At 37.3% G+C, this 9,616-nt stretch overlaps 3 protein-coding genes across 6 annotated transcripts in view; 1 reads left to right on the forward strand and 2 right to left on the reverse strand.

Moving 5' to 3' along the window:
- Positions 1 to 762: 762 nt before the first annotated feature.
- Positions 763 to 4,108, reverse strand: sco1 (synthesis of cytochrome C oxidase 1). Its single transcript, XM_076086598.1, has 7 exons — positions 3,890 to 4,108; positions 3,134 to 3,253; positions 2,205 to 2,295; positions 1,897 to 2,094; positions 1,716 to 1,808; positions 1,276 to 1,391; positions 763 to 1,177 (listed from the first exon to the last, which is right to left on the reverse strand). The coding sequence occupies exons 1-7, from the start codon at positions 4,052 to 4,054 to the stop codon at positions 1,028 to 1,030; spliced, it is 933 nt and encodes a 310-aa protein (XP_075942713.1). The 5' UTR covers positions 4,055 to 4,108; the 3' UTR covers positions 763 to 1,027.
- A 240-nt stretch (positions 4,109 to 4,348) lies between these two features.
- Positions 4,349 to 9,561, reverse strand: tmem220 (transmembrane protein 220). Its single transcript, XM_076086599.1, has 6 exons — positions 6,352 to 9,561; positions 6,142 to 6,171; positions 6,006 to 6,066; positions 5,618 to 5,741; positions 4,983 to 5,042; positions 4,349 to 4,843 (listed from the first exon to the last, which is right to left on the reverse strand). Exons 1-6 carry the CDS (start codon positions 6,442 to 6,444, stop codon positions 4,711 to 4,713), a joined length of 501 nt encoding a protein of 166 aa, XP_075942714.1. The 5' UTR covers positions 6,445 to 9,561; the 3' UTR covers positions 4,349 to 4,710.
- map2k4a (mitogen-activated protein kinase kinase 4a) overlaps positions 7,877 to 9,616 on the forward strand; it is a 10,162-nt gene continuing 8,422 nt past the window's right edge. For 2 of the 4 annotated variants that reach the window (XM_076086594.1, XM_076086596.1), the window contains exons 1-3: positions 7,877 to 8,255; positions 8,939 to 8,953; positions 9,107 to 9,142. In XM_076086594.1, coding sequence (XP_075942709.1) covers positions 8,129 to 8,255; positions 8,939 to 8,953; positions 9,107 to 9,142 — 178 coding nt within the window. In that variant the 5' untranslated portion in view covers positions 7,877 to 8,128. The remainder of the gene's footprint in view (positions 8,256 to 8,938; positions 8,954 to 9,106; positions 9,143 to 9,616) is intronic. The other 2 variants (XM_076086595.1, XM_076086597.1) reach the window with 2 other exon arrangements.

The following is a 9,616-nucleotide window of genomic DNA, read 5'->3' on the forward strand; positions in this document are numbered from 1 at the left end:
TTGTAATTTTTGAATCAGGTTGTATTTTTCACTTCTCTACATCACGGGGAGCTGGACAACTTTTCCGAAAACATCCCGATAAATATAAATTCACTACCATCAACTATTTCACCATCTATCCACCATAAAGCGCTCCATCGTCTCATCACTACGTACAAACACTTACCATCAAAATGTTTTGTGTTTTGGATATTTGATCGTTAATTGACGGAGAAACTACTGATAAACCCTTAAATACTGACACTGAAGGAAGTGTCAGTATTACATGATATATCCGTTTAAACACAGACATTTCATATCATGTTCATGTCCTGTGTTTCAGGGCATTGATTGCCTTAATAAGGATTTTAATTTTCCTTATCTCCTGTGAGGTTTCTGTAAAAACAGATTCCCTTGGAAATCCAATTTCTCGTTTCCTAATTTCACTTTTTACAGTAAACAAACATTATCTTTAGAAATGTCTCTTCAAAGCTCTTATTCTGCTACATTTAGTCTTTCTGTCACTATTATCTCTCCAGAGATAAGATTTTAGCAGCAGTTGAATTATTTGGATGGAAAACATTTTCAGAAAAATTAAACAAGGATGAAAGCTTGTTGAGGATGCTGTTGTGCTTCCTGCTTCGACCACTGGGAGTCTCCAGAGTGACACACGTTTAAACTCTTCACATACTGAAGGCTTTCAGTGCATCCTGATCCATAGTTCACCACTAAAGCATTTGGAAGTAACTGTCGATCAAACAAATAAAATATTCAACGCGTAGCTGTATTTTGTATTTTTATCACAGAATCAAATCACAGGTTATTTCCTCATTCTGTGCATCAGAAATCAGAGTTATTGATCTCATTGGAGATGATCTGTGCACATCGTTTTCAAACAGGAGGCACTTGTTGCTGCCTTTCACGCCATCAGTTTTCTGCTGCACACGACTGCTTTAAAAGGAATGTTACTGCAGACACTTTGTACCACAGCATGTCCACCATCAACACACATTAGTAGTGATTGAACCTGTCGGTCCGTAGAGGGCTTTTAATTGGCCGCCGCTCCCTTTTCCTTCTTGTACTTCCTCATGTGCGATGCTATCGAGCTGCTGATCTCCGCACTTCTTTTGTTTTGTCCGAAATACTCGGCAAACTCTCCGTCGGGTGCCACCAGGTACATGATGATAGTGTGATCCACCTGCAGGCAGCAAAGAGGCGAGGATTCAAATGTTTAGTGCGTCATGTTAGCGTCGTTGTGACGTTGAGTTTGAGGAACGAGGAGCAGGTTACACTCACGATGTAGTCGTTGTCTTCGTCCTTCGGTCCCTGACTGTAGTAAACTCTGAAGGCTCTGGAGACCTGCTCGATCTGAGGCGTTGGTCCCGTCAGGCCAATCAGCTTCGGGGAAAAATCTGAAATATACACAACATGCATTATGTATTAGGGATGATAACTATTGATTGTTCTGATTGTCGATTAATCGATTCATTTTTTGGTCTTCAAAATGTCATAAAATGTTTCCTAAAGGCCAAGAGGACGTCCTCTAATGTCAAATATTCACTTTACGGTCACAAAGGAGAAGGAAACTGTTACAATTAATTGTACTGTTAAATATTAACATTTAAGAAGTTTTTTCCTGAAAAATATATTATTTTTTCTCAAAATAGTTGAGGATCAATTTAATAGTTGACAACTAATCGATTAATTGCTGCAGCTCAATTATAAATCTCCTGTACCTTTCACATAAGCAGCCATGGCCTCCGTCGTGTCTCTGTCCGGATCGATGGTGATGAGGATCGGCGTCAGGTTTGGAAGAGACTTTATTTTATCTGAGGAACAAAACAAGAAGACGACGTTTGAGGAGGAAACCCGACACTGAATCCCTCGTTTATCACGAGTCCTGATGTTTTTAATCACCTATTTCATCCACCACTTCGATCATCTTCTCTATTTCGTCCGGGCAGATGTCGGGGCAGTGAGTGAACCCAAAATAGATGAGCACCCACTGGCCGAGGAAGTCCTCGCTCCTGCTGGGTTTGTTGTTGTGATCGATGAGCGAGAACGGACCGCCCAGCGCCGGCCGGCCGATCGACTTGGTCCGCTCCTTCTCAATCTCTGCAGACGAACGATTAAAGATTCAGACCAGAGCTCGTTATTAGACAGCGTCTATTCAATTAGTTTTATTTATTCTCTTGTTTTACACATTAAAGAAGTAAAATACTTACGTTCCTCCTTCTCCTTCTTTAAATATTTCATCCCTCCGAGCAGAGTGCCTCCGATAGCAAATGTTATAGCTAAAGACTTCCACGTCACCGGCTTTAAAGAGACAGAATAGAATCACAGAGGAATCGTTACAACACGATGGTTTATTTATGCTGAACTCTGGTAATGTTCAGAGATTCTCTTCTCTAACAAACTCTCAGGAGCTTTTTATTAAAACAAAGATTACAATGAATATATTTACTGTAAATATTCTGTCTGTCCTCAGAGAGAAACCGGACTGTTTTTCATGTAATTGTCCGAAATTAATCATAATATTCATAAACACTTCCCTATATGCATAAAGTCAATAAAGTCCCAAATATGTTTCTTGAAATAAGTTTTTTTCCCACTGGTATACGGTCACTAATTTGTGGTAAAAATGCAAAAGAATAAATTGATTAAATCATAATAAATACATAAATTAAACTGTATTGTCCCACAAAGGCAATAAACAATAAACACAAAATGCATCAAATAATTTACATCACACGTGTAAGAAGTTAATACAAATTATACACAATACTTTGTATATCTCAGCATAATCTGGGTATTTGATATTAAAAGCAAACACATTTTTATTCATTATTAAAATGTATTTTTTGTAGAACTCTGGTGAAACACAAAAGCATTTTTTAGGTAATTACTGATATTTTTTGATGAGGTAGAGGTCTCAAAAACACATCAAATATGAGATAAATGGTGTTAATTAATATGCTGAATACAATAAATTGATTTTTAAATACTATTTCTTTAATCTCAATACTTTGCAAGAACATGAGTACTTTCTATTTCCATTACTTGTCAGTTAATTCATCTTGCATTTGAGTGAAGTCATGTCACACTGAGGTTCTGAACTTTAACATAAACTTTTGTGTCTTAATCTTAATCTTACCCCAGACTTCTTCTTCTTCTTCTCCCCTGATGAAGGCGGTGGAGGTATGGAGGAGAATGTTCGGGAGTGTTGACTCAGGTGTTGAGCTGTTCTGCAGGTGAACCACTGACTCACATTCACCTGTTAATGAGCAAACACAGGAGAAAAAGATAAGTGGTTAGAGTTAAAAACCTCTCATTACACTGCAATATCTAGCCTTTAGTGGTTATAAAAACATACAGGTGTACCTCCATTCAAATATGTGCCAATGTAATGTGGTGTTGCATGATGGGAAGACAGGCGACATAACTGGAGACGTCTCTAAATTATTAAGTGTTTTATTTATTATTTAAGATTGTATTCGTCCACACACACCGACATCACAAACGAACTAAATAAAAATAAAATAAATAATAAATAAAAAAGACAAATAACAATAAATAAACAACAAATAAACAAAACCCCTAAATTAATTAAATAAAATAGAAAAAATAAAAATAAATAAATAAGTTTTATTTAAACCCGACACCTTTTTCGGCAGTATTTTGGTAGCTTTAAGAAAGGTTTTATCAAATGTTTCACTCTAAAAATACACTGTGACGCACTAAAACGAAGAATTTGATTTTAATATCAAGTTAAACTGAAATTAGTGTTACACGAATATGTGTTTTTTAGTGCTAACGGAAGTCGTGTTTTAGGTGATGCGTACGTATATTTGCTTTATTTCTGAATAGAGTCTGGTGTTACACCCGATACCGTCCGACAGCTTTGACCTACCGGGCAGCAGTGAACTGGTGACAGTTTGTGTTCCGGTCCGGTTTCTCTCCGTAAGACACTGTGCGCGAGCCTGACCGTTTGTATCCAGGTACTTATTTGTAGGAGTTTAACGTTACTGTGAGACAACCGGCATCCCAGGCTGTGATATAAAACACTCAGCGCCATGTCTGGACCTTGACAGAACCAACCGCTGCTCCAACGGCGAAGCGGTGATAAGTTTACAAAACGTGATAAGCGAAGAGGAGACACGGCGTACAAACTACTGTTCTCGAGTCAGTTCTACATATTCGTGTTAGGTTAAGAACGGTTGATTCGAAAGTGAAAAGGCTGCTCTCAGATCAGCGTCCAGGTAGCGTTACTTAAGACAGGAAATGACGTGATACATCTTCTTCTGTTATCTTGTTAGTCATAGTGCTCTCTGCTGCCCCCTGGAGGGCGGAAAATCATGTAAAGTGGAAAAAAAAAGTTTAGGATTCACTTTGATTTTTATATTTTATATTATTTATATATTGCACTTAATTTCACAGAAGATTAAGGTCTGGACTTTAAGACCAAAAAAAAAAAATCATGGTTGTAATAGACTTTGATATAAAGAATATAAAAATTAAATAATAAACAAAATTAAATGGAACTTAAAGACACAACATTAGATGAAAAAAATAAGAATCCTTCTTTAGGTGACACCATTTAGCTGGCACGTGTTTGTATTCAATGATACTACAAAAGGTTTTACTTAAGCAGCATTCTTTGTCCAGGATTGTCAGTCAAAGAACGTAACAAAAGGAATATCTAATCTGCCAAAATAATGAAGAAACAGATGTCTAAATAGCAGTTTGACAATGTGAAGGCCAGTTTGATCTCAGCTCCTTATGGATGTAGTAGTAAAGCCAGGCCACAAAGGGGAACACCGTGATGGAAACAGCTGTTGAGACTCTGAGCATCCCGACTGGAGCCCTGACAGAGAAGAGTGGAGTAAAGATGAGTAAAAAAACACATACTGGGTATAAAAACAAAAGTGTTTCATAGAAGTACATTAGATCATCTTTATTTAAAAAAAGATTTGAAATACAATCTGGTTACGCCGTCATTTTACCTTCCAGAGTGACGACACAGGAGAAGCCAAACAGCCGTCAACATGAGACCAGAAAATTCTCTAAAAGGAGGAAAAAAATATATTAATGTCACATTATTATTTTACCTGAATCAATTCTGCTGACAATTTAATTAGCTATATTTTCATTTTTTAAAATAGTTTTATAGTGATTCATGATTTTACTGTTGTTTGTGTAAAAGTGAGATCCATGTATATGTATATATAAGTATAACAGACATTCATCCGTCCACATATGCCTGTTCACATTAATTTAATGTGTTGTGATTTCATTCTATTTTGCACAAACATTGGCACTTTATTAGTGATAATCTCCATGATTTTAATTTGCCCCACTACTTCTTAAATATTCAGACTTTCCTCCAATTTCTTATAACCACTTTTTGAGATTCTGTTCCCGAATATCCATTATTTCAGGAGGCATTACACCAAATAAAGACAATAATATAAATTATAATACCTTCTATTCCCCTTTTAACGGCATTCCAAAAATATCTTCCAGGGAGTGAGAAGTAGGAATAACCTGTCATAATAATGCCTCTTTAAAGAAAATGTAAAAATTAAGTGTCAGATCTCTACAGAGCTGCAGACTCCACACCTATAAGTAAACAGTCTACCTGCCCTCCTCCTGCTGGAGGATCTCAGTGATTCTCTCTCTGAAGAGTCTCCATCCCAACATGGCAACAACAGCGCTGGATATCAGCACGTGGAGATCAGCCACGCGCCTCCAGGGCAAAGTCTCTGCAGAAACCAACACATGAACGAAGAACCACATCTGCAGCTTCTTGTACTGAACTGAGCTGCACCGTCACGAGAGAGCCACGTGACGGCGCTATCACATCTGGATATAAGATGCATTCAAGTGTAGGACAACAGGAACATGTGCAAAGTGGAATGTCTCAGAAAGTAGCTGAATTCAAGGTAATTTAATAAGGTTTTAATTATCATTAGGGGGGATGCATTTACTAATAAAATACAAATACAGATCCAGAGTTATCTGTCTACCTGTCACGTGGGGTGTGAAGCCAACACATGCACACAACACTGCAGGGACACCGTAACCAACCTGCAACGGAAACGTTGTGTTATTAGGAAATTACATAAAGAAAATGTACAATATGTGGAATAACTGTGAGCTCACCATCCACACCCCTGCGTCTGGATCGTTGATCTGAAGTAGATAAGATACAGCAGCATAGTGCATCGTGCAAACAAGAGACATAGTACAAAACAAGTATTATAAATAAGTAATAAAACAGTGAAGAATATTAAATAAGTAAAAAAGTAGAAATTATTAATATGATTTTAGAGGATGTATGAAGACGTTTTTATCCTAAAGTTAAACGCTCACCTGGACATAAGTTGCAAGAGCGAAGAATAAAGACATTAACAAGTTGCAGACTCGCCAAATGACAGAAAGCCACGACTTACAAACTTCGCCCATTGTTGTTTTGAACCTTTCACCTCCCCGCCCGGGCCAGCGGGACGTAAAGAGGTAGAAACCAAACGCACGGACCGCCGTGTTTATAGTGTCATAAACCGGCGAGGGACGTTCGTTTGATATTAACTACGATTTACTGCATGTTGAGCTAAAATGTCACAATAATTCACAACCTAGTAAATGTCTGTATTTCCACACGAGACCAAACACCCTTTTTGATGTGATATAAACCCACAGACGATGAATTAAAGCGGATGTTCTTGTATTTTTGTGTGATTTGAGGTTGTATAACACGTTGTCAGAACACGTCAGCACTACAACCAGAGATACAGTCCGATAATATAACTACTGTTTTTATAACAGAATTATATGTTAATGTGGAAAAATATATCTCAAACAGTCATGTTTATTCATATTTAACTACGTTGGATTACATCTTGCGAGGTTTTCCGCGCCGGCTGACCCCGTACAACAAAATGAGCACACATTCTCCGCAGTGACGTCAAGGTACCTACGAGGCAGAGATGTGACTTCCGGTAGTTCTTTACAAAGTAAAATCATAAAAGTTTATTTAAAGATTTGTTTATGGCTTGTTATAAAAATGGTTATCGGACAATAAATATAATCTTAAAAAAGATAAATGTGTTTTAAATTTGTATTGTTTTAGTTAATTATTACAACACAAAGTCAAAAGGCTAAACTTACATACACACACACGCACACACATAAAGGGACAAAATAACAACAACACACACTAAAAACAACAACAAAGAGAAGAAAATGAATTCATAAACAATTGTAGTGTTACATATATTTTAAATAAATGTATTTATTTATTTTTTGGTGTAAGGCCCCCCAAAAAAATGAAAAAAAATAATCGATTTAATCACAATAAATACAAAAACTATAATCAAATACTACATTGTCCAATAAGAGGATTATGGAAGCCCATTTCCGCAGAAACAAATAATTAAAAATATTTTATTTCTTCGGGGGGTGGATTTTATTTTTTTTAGTTATCTTTTTTTTTTGGGCTCGCGGAAATGGGCTTCCATAGGGTAACACAATGGTGATGAGCCAACTGATGAAAGTATTGCAATATATATATATATATATATATCTGCAGTATTGTGAACTGTGTATTACAGTTTTTTACCATTGTACAGAAAGAAAATGAAAATATGCAAACAATTCTGAAAAATAGCATGTTTGTATGGAATTTCAGACAATTTCAGCCCCACTCCAGACTACTGCACAGTACATATTCCTTTGTTTTATCTCAAATTTTAATTCTCAATCAGTTTCCTTTCAGTAAAACTAAATGAGCGTAATGCTTCTTAACATACACTTTTTCTTGTTTTATTTTGAAACAAACACAACGTAACATCCGGCTTCGTCTCGGCTAACCGCCGTTAGCTTCCTGTTAGCTCCGTGACGCTGTGGGTGTTGACATGTGTCACTTGGTCAGCTGATTGCGGCTCTTAAAGCTTCTTGGCTAAGCACCGCTAGCCAGCTTAGTTAGCGTTAGCCTAGCTGGATGTTTGTAGTTTTTTGTTAACGTTACTACATGAACAGCTTCTAACGTTGCACGGAACTTTATTTAAAAAAAAAAAAAAAAAAATCGTGTAATTTCACCACATTTTAAAATTGTCCTCCGTGTATCTGCATTGCAGCCCCGGTGCTGCTGATGGAATTCAAACACACAACAATGGCGACTCCCTGTCCGAACAACTCGACAACAAGCAGCCACAGCAGCAGCAGCAGCAGCGGCAACAACGCAGGATCTCACATCACCACGATGAGCAGCATGCAGGGTGAGAAGTGCACGTTATGCACAATTAATAAATATAAATATAAATACTAATGCGTGTTAGCTGCGAGCTCCCAGTCTGCTGCAGTGAAGGTTACTGTTAGCATTGAGTGGGAGGCTCAGGCTACTCCCAGGACTGGGAAATCAAATGCATATATTCACAGTGTTTCTACCCCCAAGAGAAACGTTCGTCAGTTATTTTATTATTAGTTATGAGATGGAGATAATGTCGTTGCCAAATGGGCAATAATATAAGATAAAATAAAATAATCCTTTATTAGTCCTGCAGTGAGGACATTTACAGGATTACAGCAGCAGCATAGTGTGCATGTATTATAAATAAGTAATAATAATAAAACAGTAAAGAATATTAAATAAGTAAGAAGTGAAATATTATATATACAGACAGGATAATGTGTATTTATATTGCACAGATTCTTAGTGTTTTGTGGTCTAATGATCATACAAACCGTCAAGATGCCAAACTACACAGAGATGTAATCAGTGTGTGATTTGCAGAACACTAACACAGTGGAACGAGTTATGTTGCTGTTTAATGTGCTGAATTTATTAAGACACAATTAAGACAATATATCAAGTTATGTTATTGTGTATGAGGTCGGCAGTATGCTTGACTAAATTAAATAGATTGTCGGGTTCGATGGGGTTCTTCTCCGTTCTTTGCAGCGTTCTCGTGCACCAGTGAGTCCATGTGAGCTCAGAGGAACACCAAGCTGCTCTGTGCTTCTGAAGTCTCGTGAACAAAATAAAATAATCTCTTTTATTCATATGGCATCTAAAGCAAACGTTCATCTCAATGCTGTGTGTGTGTGTTTGTCTCGTTTTGACTTCCAGAGTCCAACACCTGCTGGAGATGTCAGAGTGAAACAGGTAGCTACACGCTTCCTTCACTGCGCAGTAGAACACACCAGTAACACAAGCAGCTGTGATTGTGAATCAGTTTGTACAGTTAGAACTCTGGTTGATTTATCTCCTGATTTAACTTTGTTTAATGAATCAATATAACTGGACTTATGACAGAGATGTGTGTTGATTTGATGTCCCTGCTAAGGAGGAGATGCCACTTTAATTAATACTCCAGGCTTTAATTGATTTGAGTTTATAATCCTCATCGATCAGCTGTTATCAGCCCTGTTGTGTGATCCTGTGCTTTCACACTGATCAGATCTCACCTTTTGTTTTCTACCTTACTGCTGCTAACTAATGATTCCTAACTGCTGACATGATGCTGAATGATGGTGAGCTGACCCGAGAAAACGTGTATTAAACTGTAATCTGTCTTTCGTGACGGTAATTCGTACTCGCCTTTTATTGTAGTCATCGCTGGTTGTTCCTCTTTCATTC

This window comes from Anarhichas minor, unplaced genomic scaffold (genome assembly GCF_050575085.1).
Source record: "Anarhichas minor isolate MPS153535 unplaced genomic scaffold, ASM5057508v1 ptg000007l, whole genome shotgun sequence".
Classification (NCBI taxonomy): Eukaryota; Metazoa; Chordata; class Actinopteri; order Perciformes; family Anarhichadidae; genus Anarhichas; species Anarhichas minor.

Excerpts from the sequence above, each read along its gene's own strand:
- sco1 (XM_076086598.1), bottom strand. The coding sequence starts at position 4,054 with ATGGCGCTGAGTGTTTTATATCACAGCCTGGGATGCCGGTTGTCTCAC. Across the intron at positions 3,254-3,889 it reads CACCAGTTCACTGCTGCCCG|GTGAATGTGAGTCAGTGGTT; the intron begins GTAGGTCAAAGC and ends GCTCATTAACAG. Across the intron at positions 1,392-1,715 it reads CATGGCTGCTTATGTGAAAG|ATTTTTCCCCGAAGCTGATT; the intron begins GTACAGGAGATT and ends TGTATATTTCAG.
- tmem220 (XM_076086599.1), bottom strand. The coding sequence starts at position 6,444 with ATGGGCGAAGTTTGTAAGTCGTGGCTTTCTGTCATTTGGCGAGTCTGC. Across the intron at positions 6,172-6,351 it reads CTCTTGCAACTTATGTCCAG|ATCAACGATCCAGACGCAGG; the intron begins GTGAGCGTTTAA and ends TATCTACTTCAG. Across the intron at positions 6,067-6,141 it reads CAGACGCAGGGGTGTGGATG|GTTGGTTACGGTGTCCCTGC; the intron begins GTGAGCTCACAG and ends TTTCCGTTGCAG.